The following is a 19,218-nucleotide window of genomic DNA, read 5'->3' as shown; positions in this document are numbered from 1 at the left end:
TCCAGTTTCATTCTCATTCTCTCAAGCGTGAACAGTGGAGTTTCCCAGATATTACATGACATGATGATGTCATCACTCTGATGGCTAATGGGCAGTGCACCTGTGTGTTCTGGGGTTTAAAATTTTCCAATACATATATTTTTTTAATTTAATAAATCTTTATTGTTCAGATTATTACAATTGTTTCTCCTCCCCCCCCCCCCCATAGCTCCCCTCCACCCGGTTCCCACCCTACCCTCTGCCCTTACCTCCCCCCACTCTGTCCTCATCCTTAGGTATACGATTTTTGTCCAGTCTCTTCCCGCACCCCCACACCCCTTTCCCCCTGAGAATTATCAGTCCACTCCCTTTCTATGCCCCTGTTTCTATTATATTCACCAGTTTATTCTGTTCCTCAGATTTTTAATTCACTTGATTTTTAGATTCAATTGTTGATAGATATGTATTTGTTGTTCATAATTTTTATCTTTTTTCTTCTTCTTCCTCTTCTTAAAGAATACCTTTCAGCATTTCATATAATACTGGTTTGGTGGTGATGAACTCCTTTAGCTTTTTTCTTATCTGTGAAGCTCTTTATCTGACCTTCAATTCTGAATGATAACTTTGCTGGGTAGAGTAATCTTGGTTGTAGGTTCTTGCTATTCATCACTTTGAATATTTCTTGCCACTCCCGTCTGGCCTGCATAGTTTCTGTTGAGAAATCGGCTGACAATCGTATGTGTGCTCCCTTGTAGGTAATTAACTGTTTTTCTCTTGCTGCTTTTAATATTCTCTCTTTGTCTTTTGCTCTTGGCATTTTAATTACGATGTGTCTTGGTGTGGTCCTCTTTGGATTCCTTTTGTTTGGGGTTCTGTGCGCTTCCTGGACTTGTAAGTCTATTTCTTTCACCAGGTGGGGGAAGTTTTCAGTCATTATTTCTTCAAATAGGTTTTCAGTATCTTGCTCTCTCTCTTCTTCTGGCACCCCCATAATTCTGATGTTGGTACGCTTGAAGTTGTCCCAGAGGCTTCTTACACTATCTTCAAATTTTTGGATTCTTTTTTCTTTTTGCTTTTCCAGTTGAGTGTTTTTTGCTTCTTTGTATTTCAAATCTTTGATTTGATTCTTGCGTTCCTCTAGTCTGGTGTTGGGTCTCTGTATAATATTTTTTACTTCAGTCAGTGTATGTTTAATTTCTAGTTGGTCCTTTTTCATATCCTCGAGGGTCTCGCTAAATTTATAGGTCTTTTCTAGGAAATTCTTGAAAAACCTTATAACTGTGGTTTTGAACTCTATATCCAGTTGTTTGTTTTCCTCCATTTCTTTCGTTTGTGATCTGTTTCTTTTTTTTTTTTAATATACCCCATTGATTTTTTACAGAGAGGAAGGGAGAGGGATAGAGAGCTAGAAACATCAATGAGAGAGAAACATCAATCAGCTGCCTTCTGCACACCCCTCACTGGGGATGTGCCTGCAACCAAGGTACATGCCCTTGACCAGAATCAAACCTGGGACCCTTGAGTGTGCAGGCCGACGCTCTATCCACTGAGCCAAACCAGTCACGGCTGTGATCTGTTTCTTTGTCTCCGCATTTTTGCTGCTTCCCTGAGTTGGTAGGGTAGCTTTGTGTGCTAGTTGTCCTATATGGCCCAGTGGGTCGGCCTCCCCAGTTACCTGCGGTGGACACTCTTGGTGCACCCCTTTGTGGACTGTGTGTACAGCCTTGTTGTAGTTAAGTCTTGATTGTTGTTGGTATCACTGGGAGGAATTGACCTCCAGGCCAGTTGGCTGTGAGGATCAGCTGTGTGTACGCCGGGAGAACTTCTGTGCTGGAGACAGCCAGTTCATGTTGAAGTGCTTGGATGAACTATAAAGAGGTATAGTGGAATGCTTTCTTTCATCAGAATACCATCTTAATGAGGAATCAACTTTATCTCCAGATGAGCAGACATCCAAGTCATCTGGGGAGGTTAGATATCTTCTCTTACATTTAGCCTGATCAAAACTTGAAGCAGAATACTCCGTTGGGCGGCAGCCCCCCAGCCCGTAGCGGCTTTTGAGACACTCCACTGCGAAATCCTGGCCAGGTGGCTTGACGACCCTCGGCTGCATCGTCCCAATACATATTTTTGTAACTTCCTGGATTCTATAATTATTTCAAAACTAAAATGTTTTAAAACTTCTATAAGTAAATATCAATGTATCTAACTCCCACAAACAAAAGCTCTTTGAGGTCTTTAGTAATTTTAAGAGTGTAATGGGGCCCTGGCCGGTGTGTCTCAGTGATTAAAGTGTCAGCCCACACACCCAAGGGTTGTGGGTTCGATTCCCAGTCAAGGGCACCTACCTGGGTTGCAGGTTGGATCCCTGGCCCCCAGTCGGGGCGCGTGCGGGAGGCAACCAATTAATGTGTCTCTGTCACATCAATGTCTCTCTCTCTCTCTCTCTCTCTCTCTCTTTCTCTTCCTCTTCCTCCCCTCCCTCCCCTCCCTCCCCTCCCTCCCTTCCACTTTCTCTAAAAAACAATGGAAAAAGTATCCTTGGGTGAGGAGTTAACAACAACAACAAAAAGAGTGTAATGGGTCCTGACACCAAAAGATTACAAGCTACTTTATGGGCTTTATAAAGAGGATACAATGTTGTTGTTTTCCTTTAGCAACTGAAATAAATTATTTAAGTTTTATTTTATATGTACTCCACTTCTTGATGTTCCCCTTATTCAGGAGAAAAGGAAAGTGAGCAGAATTCTTTACCCAACAAATACCTCTGAATAAAATGTGCAGTTTGTCTCATATACTTCATTGCTGCTAATCCTATCTATAGTTCATGTAAAGACTCTCTGAAACCCTAAAATTTGTATAAACTTCATAAAGACGCAGACTTACAGCATGGGGCTGAGTTTTAAGAAAAACTAACCCTCTAGAGAAGAGCACCCTCAGCCTGATTCTAAGAATGAAAAGAAAGTCACGGTAACCGAGGGGTGAAACTTACCTCTTCCGGTGCCTGGAAGTTGAACTGTCGGGCATTCTCGTGTAGTATTTTTGCACATGTTCTGGGTTTCTTTTCTACGGCCCAGAGGTGACATTTTCTTACTCAGAAAGGTTAAAATGCACCCACACTGATTATCGTATAACTTTCCAGCATCTTCTAGCTGCTGGGGAGCCTGGTGAGTGACAGAGAAAGCCTCCTTTCCTAGAGGAAACACAGGCCTGGGAACAGAGGTTCTTCCAGGTGGTGGAGGGTTTGTCAAGGGAGGAAGACCTGCTCCTGTGTCATTGCTTCCTGTGCACAAGTTCTGAGTTAAGCCTTTTGGCAGGAAAGGGTCTGGCCCAGGCCGGGCACTGCCTTTGCTGGCTCCCTCCGACGCTCCCTCAGCCTTCCCCGCCCTGGTCCGTTCAGCGGCATTAGTCTTGTTCACAGGACGGGTCAGGGATTCACTTGCTGAAAAATACCCCTTGAGTAGTTTTTTGTCAGTGTTCTCCTCTCCACGTTTTAAGTAGATCTGCTTTTTTCTGATGGTGCCTTCTGTTCAGAGGCTCCGGCAGCCCTACCTGAGAACTCACTGATGGGCGGGAGAGGGCACAGAGGGCCCTTCTCGCCTCACCTGGCGAAGTGTTTTACCGGGAGGAACACAGCCTCCAGAATAGAAGGGTCCATTGAACAGCAAATGCCAAATGCTGGTTTTAAGGGAGAACATTGTCAGCTGTTGCTTTGGCTTTTAAAGTCTTCATACTAGAAAGCTCTGTTTAATCCGTTTAATTGGCTCCTGACTTAGTCTTTTCCCATTTGAACTTTCACTATTATCTTTTCTCCCTGAGGAGGCAAAGTGTTTAGTAAAATTCCATTTCTTACCTGTTGTCTTTCCCAATCCTTCTAAATTTTCTCCAAAAATGATAGTTAATGAGAATTGTTTGTATCTTTGGTTTCAGAACACTTTGATGGATGGGTTTCAATGTCATCAAGCTTTCTGATTTGTGGGTTAGACTCTACCAAAATATAACAAATGGTGAGCTATCACCCGTAAAGTTAATTTTGGCCTAGGCGACTACAGAGCTTTCCCATGAAGTCTGCTTTAAAACTCAGAATACTGCCCCTGCCCAGGGAACCTCAGCTACATGGGGCCGGCGGGGGCTTGTGCCATCGCTACTTTTCTTGAATACTCTTGTAACATGTTAGAGGGGGCACAGCTGATTGTCCTAACACATGTGTATGTATCCAGAATGTGCATAGTAACATTCACATGTTACCTTTTTGTCCTTTCTCTTACCTCTCTTCTCAATTTCTTAGGGTGATATCCATGAGGATTTTTGCAGCGTTTGCAGAAAAAGTGGTCAGTTGCTGATGTGTGACACCTGTTCCCGTGTGTATCATCTGGACTGCTTAGACCCTCCTCTGAAAACAATTCCCAAGGGCATGTGGATCTGTCCCAGATGTCAGGACCAGGTAGGGGGGCAGGGGTCAGACAGAGGGCGGGGCCAAGGAGGAGCAAGACAACATGGTCAGGTCTTCCTTTCCCCTCTGGTCTGGGGGAATGGCAGTCTCTGCCCTTCCGGGGAGTTCTCAGGCCACGTGAGCCCTGTTCACAGCACAGCTCTCACCCACCAGCATCCCTCCCCTCGTAGTCATGAGGCGGTGACTCAGTGTGCTGGTGGAGAGACCCTGATTGCTTCCCTTTATTTGAAATGACTTATTACCTTGACCCTAAAAGTCCGTAAGACTTTCTACCTCATTCTCTTAAGATTGGTACAAACCTAGTATATGTTTTTGAAACTCTATATTGAAAATAAAATTCTTTTTTGTTCGTTTGTTTTTGTTAATCCTCACCTGAGGATATTTTTTCCATTGCTTTTCAGAGAGAGTGGAAGGGAAGGAGAGGGGGAGAGAGAGAAACATTGATGTGAGAGAGACACATTGACTGGTTGCCTCCTACACACGCCCCAACCAGGGGTAAGAAGCAAACCGCAACCCAGGTACATGCCGTTGACAGGGAATCAAACCTACGACCTGTCAGTGCCTAGGCCAGCGCTCTAACCACTGAGGCACCGGCCAGTACTTTCTTAAGTGAAAGTAGTCAATCAGTTGTTTCATTCACATAACAACAGTTTCACTTTTAACCTATGTTGTCATCAGGATCAGAGAACTAACTACAGTGGTATCAATATTTCATGGGCTTGAAAGGCAAGCACAGAATCATGCGCTACTTAACGACAGGGATACATTCTGAAAAGTGTGTCATTAGGTGATTTTGTCCTTGCGAGAGCATCACAGAGCACACTTACACCTCGATGGTAACCTGCTGCACACCTAGGTCTAGCCTATTGCTCCTGGGCTACAAGCCTCTGTGTCTCATTACAGCACAAACAACGCGAGATTAAGTCAAGCACAAGAGAAAATGATGCAATCAAGAGACACAGTTAACATGAGATGTATGAGGCTGTAGCCAGCATAGCACAGAATATTGCTGTACAACAAACTTCTTGTTTTTAATAAATAGAACTATGTACTCTTAAATAAAAACTATAGTATAGCAAATACATGTCAGTAGCATAGTTGTCTGTTATTATCAAGTACTATGTACTGTGCATACTGTATGTGCGATACTTTGTGTGACTGGCAGTGCAGTAGGTTTGTTACACCAGCAGCACCACGAACACATGTATTCTCTGATGTTACGAGGCCATAGGCATTTTTTGGCTCCATTATAATCTTATGGGCCCACGTAGTATATGTGGTCGGTCATTGATCAAAGCATCGTACAGCACATGACTGTATGATTAGCTACCCCAGCTTTTCCCTCCTTCTCTGCTTAGTTTCTGATTTCTTTTTCTCACCTATCCATGTATCTTAATGTTTTTATTGTAAGCGGTCTCCTGTCGCTTTTTTAGAAGCAGGCAAAGTATAAATAACAAACAAATAAGGTCAGTAGCTCAGCAGACATTGGGATCCTGCTCAGGTCTTTGGAATTCTGATCTGAGAGAATTCTGGTTTTCCCCTTTTAACCTTGGTCCTCTTCCTACTGTCTCCTGATATAGTTATAGGGACAGTTCTCTCCTTGTTCTCTTCCAGTTGCTGCTTTGTGACCCTCTGATCATTTGCCACATGGGGTCTAGATTATATGTGGTATCAGAGCTGAGACTTCATTTCCTTGGCCAGGCTGCCTCTCGGGGGCATGGAGCTAAAACTGAGATAGGCAGCCCGTGTCAGGTCAGGGACGAAGCCGCCCGTGGCTGCGGCCACAGTGCCGACCTGCCGCTTATGCTGGTGGTTCTGCCTGTGGGAGTCGTCAGGAGCCTGTGACAGGAATGAAACGATAGGAGGACCCAGCCTCTTTCTCATTCAGGGCTCAGGTAGCTTGGCTGTCCCTGCTTTGTACCTCATTCTCTCGGGCTGATAACTGGAACTTTACAGTCCAGAAACTGTAGAGCAGCATTTTGCAACACTGCCCTCATAATTCCTCCTGGATTTTTATCTGCCCGTAGCTACAGACACCCTTGCTTGTCATTACACAGGGGATGTGTATTTATGCCTCCTTCTCAAGGTAAAATTCTAAAAATCTTTTCAGATGCTAAAGAAGGAAGAAGCAATTCCATGGCCTGGAACTTTAGCAATTGTTCATTCCTATATCGCCTACAAAGCAGGTAAAGAGTTACCCATACGCTCTCTTGTATAATCTTCCCTTGTTTAAAAAAAAATAAATAAAGTACTGGAAGGAAGTATTTGCTTTGTTTTAAAAAGGAAATTTAACGTTAAAAATGAAAAGCTTCTAGTGAATGAAGTGGAAGATTGTGTAGCACTTTCTTGGGAGGAAGAATGAGAAGTAGATCTCGTTCATATGAAGCCAGGCTGAATTCCCTGACAGTCTTCTTAGCATGCCTGTGCATGGAAAGGGGAAGAGGGAGTCCTGTGCCCTGACTGGGGGCTCGGGGAACTTTGGGGAGACTATCTTCTTTGGCAAACATTCTGAACACTGGCCTTTTCAAAGAATTTATTGTTAAAAACAGTTCATTTTTTTTTTCCAGCTAAAGAAGAAGAGAAACAGAAGTTACTGAAATGGAGTTCAGATTTAAAACAGGAACGAGAACAGCTAGAGCAGAAGGTGAAACAGCTCAGCAGTTCTATAAGTGTAAGTGAGCCTCCTGCCTCCAGCGATAAAGCAGACACAGAGCTTCCCATGCACATAACAGCCCATGTGGCTCCCAAGGGCCGGTTCCCATCCTTTAGCTTCTTAACACAGCTGACTTGGGCAGATGGAAAGTTTGCCTCCAGTTAGAGTTGCCCTCAGGTACAGGGGGCCCGTTGGTATATGGTGCCTTAGCCAAGCTCTGGAACATCCTCTTGGTTTTGGACTGAGAGCAAGCATTTTCGGTCTCCTGGCGCAGAGGTGGATTAGAAGCTGCAGCCGTGTAGCCACCACCCCCGGGCATCCTGAGTGTTTGGGAGGAGTGTGGAGCCTGACCTGACAACAGGCAGGCGCAGACCAGCCCCTCATATGAGTCTTTCTAGTCGTCCAAGCTAGTGAGTCCATCCACACGGCCCGTCCCTTCCACTCTTTCTTCCCCACCATGCTGTTTGCGTTTCCAGGTTTTCCTGACCAGCCTGAGGAAGAGGGGTTTCTAGAGACAAGTTTGGAAGTAAATACTGCCCAGCCTGCCGTGTCCAGGTGGGAAAGAGAGTTGTACTTGTCACAGAGATTCAGAGGCTCCTCCCGACGGGCAGGTTCCCCGCTGAGTAGGTGCCTGTCGCAGTGAGGTGGCCTCAGCCCTCAGACACTGGGTGGTGTCCTGGACTTGGTGACGGTTGAGCTGTCCCACTCACCTGCTTTCGTCCCTCCCCACCGTCCTACCCGTGGCATGCAGGTCTCACAGCTCTTTCCCTGCCTAGAGCAGAAGCCAACAGGTGTGAGAGGCTGAGGGCAAAAGACTGCAGGTGACAGCAGGAGGGGTTCTGTTGGCTGAAGTCTGATTCTCCTAACATGGCTGTCCCGCCCCAGGCTCTGCCTCTAGTTCTTGCTGGCCGAGTGATCCTCGGAGGCCCTCCGGCCGCACAGACACCCTGGCTTGTTTTCTACCCTGAAAAGCTCAGTCCGTCCTGACCACGTTAGCACCGCAGGCGGTGGAAACACCTGCCCAAACCAGCCTCAGCGCGACTGCGGAACTTTGTTGTTGTTGTTGTTGTTGTTTTTAATTCTTACCTGGGGATATGTTTTTATTGATTTTAGAGAGGAAGGGAGAGGGAGAGAGAAGCATTGATGTGAGAGAGAAATATCAACCAGTTGCCTCCTATATGCTCCCCGAACCCGCAACCTGGGTATGTGCACTGACCGGGAACCAAACCTGCGACCCCCCCCCCCCCCCCCAGGGCATGGGATGATGCTCTAACAAACTGAGCCACACTGGCCAGGCAGAATTGTGTTTTTAAAATGACTTATTTCATGGTATTAGAGCGGTAATTCACCTCTGGTTTTAAGTCCCAGTGTCACGTAGAGTTGGCTTTTAAACCACTCATTTGCCCTCTGTCTCTTGCCTCTGGGGCTTCCGCCTTCCTTGGGTGGTGGCTCCCACTCCTGTGGAGCAGAACAGGTCCCGGGGCTGCACACCAGCCAGCGAGGATCCTTCCACCTGCCGAGGCTGGCCGGCCTGGCAGCAAGGCCGCGGGCTCAGTGCCACCGCCCTTCTCGTTTGCTGCAGAAATGCATGGAAATGAAGAACACCATCCTGGCCCGGCAGAAGGAGATGCACAGCTCCCTGGAGAAGGTGAAGCAGCTGATCCGCCTCATCCACGGCATTGACCTCTCCAAACCCGTAGACTCTGAGGCCACTGTGGGGGCCATCTCCAACGGCCCGGACTGCACCCCCCCTGCCAACGCCGCCACCTCCACGCCAGCCCCCTCCCCCTCCTCGCAGAGCTGCACAGTGAACTGTAACCAGGGGGAAGAGACTAAATAACAGAGCCCTGCCAGGAGAAGCCACGGGATCCCGGCGGCCAGGAGAGCAAAACACTGAAGACTCTAGAGAAGCAAAGCCGGATTTCTTCTGGAAAGTACAGAATTCTTTTGGTTCTTTGGTTCCAGAGAGAGAGAAGATGCTTGTGCCAGGTGGCACCAGAGTTTGCCAATTGATCCTTCTTATTCTGTGTGTACATGCAAAGATTGGACCATGTTACATGAAATAGTGCCAGCTGGAGGTTCTTTGCCAGCACCATGCCAAGTGAAATAATATATTTACTCTCTCTATTATACACCAGTGTGTGCCTGCAGCAGCCTCCACAGCCACGATGGGTTTGTTTTTGTTTTGTTGGGTGGGGAGCAGGGACGGGCGGAGGGAGGAGAGCAGGTTTCAGATCCTTATTTGCCGAGCCGTTTGTTTAGGTAGAGAAGACAAGTCCAAAGAGTGTGTGGGCTTTTCCTGTTTCTAAACTTTCACTACTATAAAACCAAAAAAAGGAAATCGAGATTTAACCAACCCCAGTGCCCAGAGGAGGGATGGGGAGGGAATGGGAGGGAGCCGGGGTGGGAAAAGTATATCAAATAAGCAGTATTTCTTATTGTGTGTGGTGGGCCACCGTGTGCGGAGAGATGGGCACAAGGGCGGCCATCGGGTTCTTCTCTGAGCACTCGCTTCCCCGCCGTGGGCGCCCCCACCACTCCCCAGGTTCCTTCCCTGCTCTGGCAAACTGGCGTGCACCCCGGGGATGGTGGGTCCCTTCCCTCTCCAAGAACAAGCAGAGCCAGGCTCAGTCAGCCCTTGCCCAGGGCAGGGAAGAAGGGTGTGTGTGTCAAGGAAGGAAAAAAGGTGGATCAGTGATTTTACTTGAAAACAAGCTCCATCCCCTTTCTATATTTATAAAAGAAGATCCTGAGCGTAGCAGCACACGACCAGGTGTGTGTGAGTTGAATGGAGACGTCTCTCTTTTTCTTTTTTTTAATTTTTGTTTTTGTTCTTTATTTTCTTTATAAAAAAGTTTTATTTTATTGTTTATTTTACTTTTTTGGTAACAAAAACTAAAATAAGGAATAGAAAAGCTGTTTTTCAGGCTGACAGTCAGCTAAGGGTAGTCGAGACCTTGCATGGTAGAATAGGAGCCATAGTGTCAGTGAGGTCCCGTGCGTCTGTGTGAGTCCTTGTGTCATCGTCGGGCACTGTTTTTTATGCAAGGGCAAAATCTTTGTATCTGGGGAAAACAACAACTTTTTTTTAAATTAAAAAATAAAAATAAAAGATATTGAGGTCTTCCTAGTGTTACTTAAATTAAGATCAAGGTAAGAAACATTGTAAAAAAAAATTACAAAAGTGCTATTTGTTTCCTAAAAACAGTGATTTCTATTAAAAAAGGTGTCAGAACTGGAGAAAATGCTGTGTAGTTATAATTTTTTAGCACAGAACCTGCTGATCATGATGCCATTTTGCTGTGTTTGTGTCTCAAGACTGGTGGGCTAGTCTCCATGATTTCTGACCTGGGATGGCTGCGGGCCTGCCGGGCAGGGGCCGAGCTCTCCTACCATCCCCTCCTCAGAGAAGACTGCCCTCTCTTCTTGGTGCAGGGATCTGGGCTCCTGTTTTTGAAGCCCAAATGGAGTGTGGATGGTATCGAGGTCCTACCCACTATCCCCACGGATTTTGCTAGAGCAAAAGGCTGGTGCCTAAATAAGATCCCTTCCTTTGGTGCTGCTCTTGGTCTTTCAGCCACCAGCATTCCGAGTGCCTGGGGGACAGCTTGGAAGGAGATGGCCAGTGAAGCTCATTGGTGCCTGTGCGCCCCAGCCTTCTGGGAGGGGGCAGGGGGGCAGGCTGGCTGCATCGCCCTTGGTGCTTAGAAAGAACAAAGGAATGCGGTTTCTCAAGGTTACGTGGTGTATCAGAGACAGAGAGCCCCAGGGTGGCCTTTGCATCTGTCCTGCCTTTGAAGAGAGGTCTAAATTTCCAGCCCCTTTCTCTGCCTGCTGGCTCCAGGCACCAGAGATGGACTTCACTCCACTCTGCCCACCCACAAGCTTCCTGGGTAACCTTTGGCCAAGATCTCTGTGCTTGCCGTGGCTGGCTTGTCTCCTTAAAAACCAGGGTTCTGAAAGGCTCGGACCATTTCTGTCATCTTGCCTGTGGGAAATAAATTTTGTCAGGTGTGTGCTCTGGCTGGAGTTCGTGGCCCAGCAGGAGGGAGGCAGAGGCCGTGCACCCCAAGCCCTCCCAGGGCCCCTCCCCGCAGCCCACCCTGTGCCTCCTACTGGCCAGAGTCTAGGAGGGGCAGGAAAGGTCCCATCAACTTCTCCCTCATCCAGTTAGACCCAGAGAGACACTTCTTGGGTGAAATGTCTCACCTCCACCAGCGATTTTCATCCATCTTCCCAGGGAGGTCCCAGGAGGGGACTCAGAGTGGCTGCGGCCTCAGAGGCAGGACTGAGAGGGTGCCTGAGGGGGACAGAGAGGAGCTCCCTTTCCTCATGCAGAAACCAAGGTGCTATGTCTCGTCAGGGAGCTGAGGAAGTGCCTGGACTAGTTGGAGGAATAGCTGGCGGGGGTTCAGAGCTCAGCGCCAGGCTTAGCCCTGTCTCGGGGCCCTCCCGTTTGACTTGTCTGGGCCCAGAAGCTGGGAAACCATCATCACGGGGGCCTCGCTCAGGAAGGAGCTGCCTGAGGATTGGGTGGGGGCAGGACTGGGAATTGGCGGGTGCTTTGCTGCTGTGAGCAGTCCCGCTCTGACTGTGCCTCGGGTCGGGGGTCAGAATGTCGATTCTTCCTGAAGTTCAGCTGTGAGCCATTTGGGGAGTCGGCCAGTATAGAGTACAAAAATGCAACCCTAACCAAGCCCACATTCTGGACTCAAATTTTAAGACACCCCCTGCCACAAAGAAAATGCCCTCGTCACCCAGTCTCCTCTTCCTCTCTGTCCCCCAGGTCTGTGGGTGCCTGTGACCACCTGAGACACGCACTCATGACTGCCCCACCCGAACGGCCTCCGCCCCCTTCTCCCTCCTCCCCTTCTTTCCCCACACCCGAGGTTAGCCGCTGCCAGGTACATCTGAGGCCAGCTGGCTTTGTAGTCCCTTCAGAGGCCAGGGCCCAGCTGGTCTGGGACCAGGTGGCTGCCCACCTGGCCCTTGATCATGGGGCCCATTGTCAGTCCTGTGGTTCGGCGCTGTGTCCTGGAGGCAGTGAGGTCATGTTGCTGTCATCTTCCCGCTCCGCTCACTTTCTTGCCAATGTGGCCTGCAGGTCCTTTTTCTTTCATGGAGCCTGCCCGGTCTTGTCTCCCCTCTGCTGAGCTCATCCGGAGTTCTGCTTCCTTCCTTCCTTATCAGGCCCTTGGGGGCAAACCTGTGGTTGTGCCTGGCAGGGAGGCCGTGTGGGGCCTGCAAATGGCCATGGCAGCCTCCCGCTGGCAGCATCTGAGTGCCGGGAACTGCCTCCACGTCCCTGCTGCCGCTTGGCTCAGCAGGTGGTATGAATGGGTGCATTCGCTTCCCTCACGCCTCTCCCACGAGGAGGACCTTTTCTGCTCGCCTGTCTGAGTGTACTTGCCTCTCCGCCGCCTCCTGTACTTTCTCTCCGGGGCCAGCAGAGCCTCCTGGGGCTCTCACCCCCAACCCCCACAAGTGGTTTCCTCCCTTCACTGCCTCTTAGGGGGTGGTCTTCTTATTTTTCCAAGGGCTTCATAGGAGACTCACTCCAGGGTCAAAAGGCTCTTGGGGTGGTAAGATGGATGGTGGCCCAGGAACGTTTTCCAGGCCCCGGGTTCTCGATCCCATGGCCTCTGTCGGACGGAGGCAGCCGTGCTCAGTGGACGTGACTGGGCCTCACCCCACCCCTCAGCTGGGCACCGTTGGCAGGAAACAGGAGGCCCATTCTCACCCTGAGACACAGCCATCCGCAGGGTCAGCGCCTGGCCAAGCAGGGAGGGGGGGCCCGAGAAGACAGCTGCCCCTCCCACAGGTGTGAAGGGGAGGAAGCTGGGAGTCACACCCTGCCTAGAACTGGGGTGGAACTCTTAAAAAAACGGCCCTTTTCAAGGGAGAGCAGGGCTCACCAATCGCATTGGCTCCCCCTTTCCACAAGGCTCTCTTGAACCCCCAGGACACCCTGGCCCGCACCGCAGCCTTTGGCCCCTGCCCGCCCAGTGTCGTTGGGTCTCAGCCCAGGGTAAGCTGCAGCCAGGCAGGACAGGACAGGCAGCCAGAGGTCAGCACACTCTGAGCAGAAGAGCCAGCCAGCCCCCACCTGTCTTTGTCCACGCCCTTTGTGATCTCAGTCTTGGTAGAACTTGTATTTGGAGTTTTGTGCTTCAAAGTTTTTGTTTGTTTGATTTTTTTTGTTTTGAGGGGGTGGGGGGGATACAGAGCAGCTGATCAATTTGTATTTATTTATTTTAACATTTTACTAAATAAAGCCAAATAAAGTCTCTCAGCCTCATGGTGTTGGGTTTGGGGCCAGGGAGGGAGGGCAAGACACACTCCAGTCACAGCCTCTGGGGGGAGGCCGGGCCCTCCTATGACTCCAGCAAGACTCAGGACCTCCCAGGCACTCCCTGGGCTCATGGACGCCCTCATGCCCCAAACCAAGAAGAACATGAAACAGAGCTTTTAAAACATTAATTATGAAAAAGAGGTGTACCGTTGAGGATGAGGGAACCAGCCCCAAACCGGCTGGGGCAGAGGGAGAACAGACCCCAGTGACAGAACAGCATAGGGAGGCCCCAGGCCCCACCCCAGATGCTCCACCACAGCCCTTCCCACAGAGACCTTAAATAATTTAAATAACGGAGTGAGTGAGAGCCAAGGCCAGGGGCAGCGGAGAGCCACACAGGCCCAGGCCTGGGAGGTCAGGGCTGCTGCAGGGCAGTGAGGTATTTGAGGGCAGCAGCCCCATAGTGGCGGGACAAGTCCTGGAGGAACTCGTCCTTGAGGGCCTGCAGGCAGTCTCGATAGGCGGTGCTGGAGCGGAAGCGGGAGATGTCAAGACTTGGGGTGTGTGGCAGGTGGATGGTGAAGGCCTCTGGCAGCACCAGGAACTCGTATTCCTGCAAGGGTAGGGCAGAGCAGTGGTCGGTGCCTGGGCTGGGGGATGGGGAGCAGGCTTACCCAAGAGCCTCTAAGAGCCAAAGCCAGGCCAAAGGGCGGATAACTGTAGTTCTACAGAAGGGTGGGACTTCCTGTAGTGCTGCCTAATGGGGCAGTGTGCCACGCTGAGACATGGTGAGCTCCCCGGGCCTGGAGGTATTTAAACCGAAGCTGGAGACATTAAGGATCCCCCTCACCTGTGCATCCAGCTCCATGATGTGGGCCACCTTGTTCCAACCAAAGCCCACAAAGCGGGGGTCATAGCGGGGACAGTCCCGAGGTACCACCACATAGGGCTCATAGTCCACAGCCCATTGCACACGGTATGGGGCCTGAGCCTCCCGCCAGCGGGCATAGTCTGTGGGTGTGTGACCCCGGGGCCACTCGTGGTACCTGTGGAGTGGGACAGGGCAAGGAGCCAGGCTCAGGCTAGGAGCTTGTGGGTGGTGGGGGCTGGGGCGGGGAATGGGGACAGAGCAGGGTCCTCTCCTACCTGAAGGTGTAGACAGAGCCAGCGTCTAGCAAGGCCAGCAGGTCAGCCTTGGAAGTGGGGAAGCTGAACTGGTAGTGCAGGGTCTCGAATGCTGGCACCACCAGGGCTGCCTTCCGCCTGCTGCCCAGCTCCAGCTGCTCGATGGAGGCCCTGAGGAGGCAGCACCGTGAAGGGGGGACCCCTCTGCCTCCAGCACTGGACCAGAGATTCTCTTGCGTTCGTTACCCACTAGCAGACAGACATGAGTGGGACTGCTGTGGGAAGCAGCCCATCCACCCTCACCCCCCGCCTCTCCTGTAGCAGCCCAGAGAGCAAGTGTGACCCCGGCCCTAATACAAACCCCATTCTACAGAGAACACTAAGGCCCAGAAAGCAGCAGGGACTCACTCGCCTAGGGTTCTGATCCCAACCACATACCACTCTCACTCGCACCCACCTGAGGTAGTCGTAGAGGGAGTAGGCAGGCAGGAAGTCAATGTCGCTGAGGAAAACATAAGGCGTGAGGGCCTGGGCCAAGGCCACGTTGCGAATCTGGTTGATGGGGTAGAGGGGACCCTCACGGTACACCACGTGGTAGGCCACATCCTGCCGGGCAGAGAGCACCTCCGAGGCCTCGACGAAACGCAGGAACTGCTGGGCTTCTGCGTCTGTCAGATACAAGGCCAGGCTCATGGGGCCCGGCCAGTGCCTGCACAGGGCCTCCAGCATCTGCAGCCTGGGGTGAGGGGGGTGGTCAGCCAGGGAGGGCTGGAATACCTCCCAGGTTAGCTGCTACGGACACCCCCTCAAATGACTGACTGAGCACCTTCCAAGCGCTTTTCGAGCTGGTCTTATTTAATCTTCACAATTACCCCACCAGGTGGGTCATTCTCATCGGACAGATGAGAAAACAGGGCAGATATGAAGACCTGCCCCTGGTCCCACAGCTCCGGAGGAGCATCCCCAGCCAGCTGAGTGATCCCCAAAGCCCATGCTCTTCCCACCATCTCCAGTGTTTCCAGCTTCTGGAACTCCTGAGGTAGCAGGCACTGAGAGCTCTTCCTTCTACCAAATGGCACCTGCCTCTCAAATGCCCAGTCCCAGCCCACGCCATGCTCTCTGGGGCTGCCTTCAGCATCCTCACCGGTCCATGGAGAGCTGAGCCACAAGGGTGACGTCGTGGGGCCGGGGAGGCGGTGGCTCATGGGGCAAGAAAGTGATGTGCACACGGTGCACAGTGAGCTGCTGCTGCCGGAACTCAAAGCAGGCATCTTCCTCGCTGAGTTGTGCCAGGGCCTGCTGCAGCTGAGGGGGTCGAGGGCAGAGGGACCAGGCTGGGGCAGGAGGACAGGTCCCCAGCCCAAGCTGGGTCCCACCAGAGCAGAGAGGGACAGAATCTCCCCAAGGCCAGGGAAGGCGACTCCCTCTCACCTGCTCAGCCTCAGGTGGGCGCGGGCTGGGGCACCCAAAGAGCTCTCTCCGCAGCAGGTTCCCATCGTACTCCAGGAAGGTCAGGTAGAGGTTGCGGAAGAATTCCACGTGCTTGTTCTTCACACGCAGCTTCTTGGGCGAGTTCCAGTGGATCACCTGGGCCCCGGGAAGGTATCAGTGGGGGGGATGGGAGCAGGAGTCCCCATCCTTGGCCCACTACCACCACTCAGCCCCCCATCCCCACTCACCTTGATGTCAGCCGCCTCCAAGTAACAGCGCTCGGCCAGCGTGTGGTCAGACAGCTGCACATTCCAGACACAGGGCAGGGGCTGCACCAGTGCCGGGTGCCCCTTGATCACAGCATTGAAGATGTCCTGGGCAGAGACAGCCATCTCACCTTGGCCCTGAGCCTGCCCCACCCCTAGCCCAGGCTCCCCCGCCCCAGACCTGGTCGGCCAACGAGGTGGCGGGCAGGGTGAGGAGCTCCTGTGTAGCTGTCAGCCTCCACATCTGCTCCCAGCCAGCCTGCCGAAGCCGGTCCAGCCACAGGAGGATCACACCTGCCCACAAGGAGAAGAAGTCACCCCCACCTGGGACGACCCAGCTCCCAGAGCCAGGGGCATGACGGATTTTTTGGAATGTTTATTTTTTGACTTGGTACTTTCTGTCAGACAGGAGCAAGCACAACCTCTATAAACACTCAATCCTCTTGGGGGTGAAGGGGAGTCACTGCACAGCCTCCAGAGCATGTCCACAACCATCTTCTCACATTCGGTGATCCGGGGGCTGGTAAAATCCCCACTTCATGGATGAGAAAACTGAGGCACAGAGAGACTAAGTGACTTGGCCAAAGTCATCCAGAGTGTACAGCCAAGGTTGGCATTGTCTTCCTGCTCTTCTCCCAGTGTTCTTTCTACAGCACTATTCCTCCTGGGGGCTTCCTAGTATTCTGTGCCCCCTGCCCAGTCCCTGGAGTCCAAGAGCCAGTGGCCACCCCCACCACCACCACCACCATCCCCACCTGTGTTAAATCCCCTGCCCAAGGCAGGCCAGGGCTTGTGGTTCCTCCAGAGGTTGCCCAGGTACCAGTCGCTCTGATTCTCCACGAGACCGATCACCTGCTCGTCTGGGAGGGGAGGGCATGAGGGAGCTGCTTGAGGCTACCACAGGACCTTGGCTCAGGGCTAGGCCACAGGGGGGGCTTGGGCGGGCCAGGGAGGGGGGTTGACTGGGGCAGATCCCAGGCCTCTCACCAGAAAAGTGAGCAAAGAGGGCCCAGAGCTCTGCAATGTCGGAGGCGAAGGTGACATCTGTGTCCAGGACAATGACACGGGCCAGGTCAGGAGGCAGGGCACCGGGCAGCACTAGCTTCATTAGCCCGTAGAGGCCAGAGTAGTGCTTGTTGGGGATCCAGGAGACCTGGGGCTGTGGGTGGGAAGGGCAGGGCATGAACCTGGCAGAGAAGAGCCCACGAGCATCAGAACGTACTCAGTGTGACACAAGGAAAAGAAGGCGTGAGCGCCAGGAGGGGTGAGGGATTTGAGCTTTAGTAGGTGTGAGGGAACTGTTCCAGGCAGCTCTAACCTCTCCTCTCCTCCCCCCATCCCCCCGCCCCCCACCACATGCCCTGGGAGGAAGGGGTGGGGGGGGTAGGCTGGGGAGGAGTAGAGGGGCCAGGGCTCCTGCCTTGAGCTCATCAGCGTCATAGAAGCTGACACGGACAGCGGGCACCATCCATGTGTGAAAGAGCGTCTCCAGAATGTTCCTGGCCACGGCATCGGTCACCAAGTGGAGGTGCAGTGGGTTTTTCCTTCGGGAGGGACAGGGGAGGAAAGCTGGGAGGGCCCCAAAGGGACAACATGGGACAAGCCCCACCCCAGGCGGCTCAGAAGTGGAAACACCAACTTGGCAATCTGCGCCAGGCTTCTTTCTTTCCTGCCTGCACGCCTGACCGCCCCTCCCCCTCAACACCTGGCCTACCTGTAGAAGAGCAAGGACTTGACCAGCGTGATGACATCTCGGCTGGTGTTGTGTCCAGCACACACGATTGCCACGTGCAAGAGCTGGGGGAGGGGGAGACACTGAGGTTGGCAGATCTCGGTGAGGACCAGGGCAGGCCTGGCCTGGCCTAGCGCCGTGCAGCCCCGCCAGGCATCTGAGCCAGGGAAGAGTAGGGGCGGGGAGGCGGGCAGAGTCCACCCCCCCCCCCCGCCCCGTCATTTCACAAGTGGGGAAACTGATACCTGTAAGGGGAGGTGCGAACCCCAGGCGCCCCCAGCTGGCTGGCCACAAGGCCAGGTGTGTGATTCCCACAGGTGGCCAGGTGGCCAGGTGGCTGCGCGGGGGCTCGGCGCCCCGGGATTCCCGCCGCCAGGGGCCCTCCCTGCACACCTACCTCGCACTTGGGAGGCAGCGGCAGCGGCCGCGGCGGGACGCAGTCCGAGCGGTTGTGGGCCCCGCGGTCCGTCTGCGGGTGTCGGTCGAGGGCAGCAGCCCCCCGCGGCCGCCCGTCTGGGGGGATACGTGGCGTCAGCGCACAGGGGAAGGAGCCCGGGCCGCCCCGCGCGCGGCGCGCACACTCCAGGTCCCCGCCGAGCAGGAAGAATCCGATCAGCAGCAGCAGCAGCAGCAGCGCGGCGGCCCCCAGCGCCCGGGGGCGCCCTCGGGGCAGCATGGCCGTCTGCGGGGCGCTCAGGGAGGGGCGCGACCCCGGGCTGCGGGCTCCATCGCGGGCCCTGAGGATCCGGGAGGGAAAGCGGAGGGTCAGCCTTGGGCGGCGCAGCCCCGACGGCCGCCCGTTCCCCTCCCGCGCTGAGTCGCCACCTCACCTCCTCCTGCGGCTTGGGGACCCGGCCCTTTCTCTTCCAAAAGCCAAGCAGGGTGCCGGGGAAAGGGGGGTGAGAGCGCAGGCCAGCCCCGTCCAAGCAGGAGCCAGCCCCGCCCCCAACCTGGGTTCAGGTTTCACCTCCGCTTGGCTGAACCCGAAGGGGCGGGGAGACCCCCGGGGCGGGGAGGCCTGGCCCCGCCTCCGCCCCGGCATCCGACCCCCGCCCCCAGCTGGGGAGGAACCCAGGTAACCTGCCCCCCCGCCCCCCAATAGACTGGAGGAAGTGGGGGGCCGCCCGGGGAAGGCTCAGTCCCAGAGACCTGCACTGAGCCCATCCCCTTCTTGGCTGCTCTGGGGCCGCCCCTCCTCCCTTAACCTCCCTCTGGGGGTGGGGCCTTGACCCCGGCCCGGAATGGAAGGGCTGCCCGAGTCGGGAGGCTGGAATGCCGGGCCCAGGG

The 19,218-nt window shown here is 53.2% G+C and overlaps 2 protein-coding genes across 9 annotated transcripts in view; one reads left to right on the top strand and one right to left on the bottom strand.

Moving 5' to 3' along the window:
• PHF21A (PHD finger protein 21A) overlaps positions 1–13,311 on the top strand; it is a 169,776-nt gene extending 156,465 nt beyond the window's left edge. For all 7 annotated transcript variants that reach the window (XM_079787826.1, XM_079787824.1, XM_079787828.1 and 4 more), the window contains 4 exons: positions 4,268–4,423; positions 6,543–6,618; positions 7,000–7,103; positions 8,668–13,311. In XM_079787826.1, the coding sequence (XP_079643952.1) occupies positions 4,268–4,423; positions 6,543–6,618; positions 7,000–7,103; positions 8,668–8,925 (594 nt within the window). In that variant the 3' untranslated portion in view covers positions 8,926–13,311. The remainder of the gene's footprint in view (positions 1–4,267; positions 4,424–6,542; positions 6,619–6,999; positions 7,104–8,667) is intronic.
• Positions 13,312–13,313: 2 nt separating this feature from the next.
• On the bottom strand, positions 13,314–18,839 carry LARGE2 (LARGE xylosyl- and glucuronyltransferase 2). 2 transcript variants are annotated; one of them, XM_079787822.1, is made up of 14 exons: positions 18,762–18,839; positions 18,329–18,668; positions 17,914–17,996; positions 17,620–17,743; positions 17,187–17,358; positions 16,955–17,059; positions 16,381–16,493; positions 16,182–16,307; positions 15,934–16,089; positions 15,647–15,807; positions 14,960–15,238; positions 14,524–14,673; positions 14,228–14,423; positions 13,316–13,990 (listed from the first exon to the last, which is right to left on the bottom strand). In XM_079787822.1, the coding sequence occupies exons 2-14, from the start codon at positions 18,605–18,607 to the stop codon at positions 13,793–13,795; spliced, it is 2,142 nt and encodes a 713-aa protein (XP_079643948.1). In that variant the 5' UTR covers positions 18,608–18,668; positions 18,762–18,839; the 3' UTR covers positions 13,316–13,792. The 2 variants fall into 2 exon arrangements, with proteins under 2 accessions (XP_079643947.1, XP_079643948.1); XM_079787821.1 differs by having other exon boundaries at positions 13,314–13,990; positions 15,647–16,089.
• Positions 18,840–19,218: the final 379 nt, after the last annotated feature.

This window comes from Cnephaeus nilssonii, assembly GCF_951640355.1.
Source record: "Cnephaeus nilssonii genome assembly, chromosome: 13".
Lineage (NCBI taxonomy): Eukaryota > Metazoa > Chordata > Mammalia > Chiroptera > Vespertilionidae > Cnephaeus > Cnephaeus nilssonii.
This window is presented reverse-complemented; position numbering and strand designations above follow the sequence as displayed.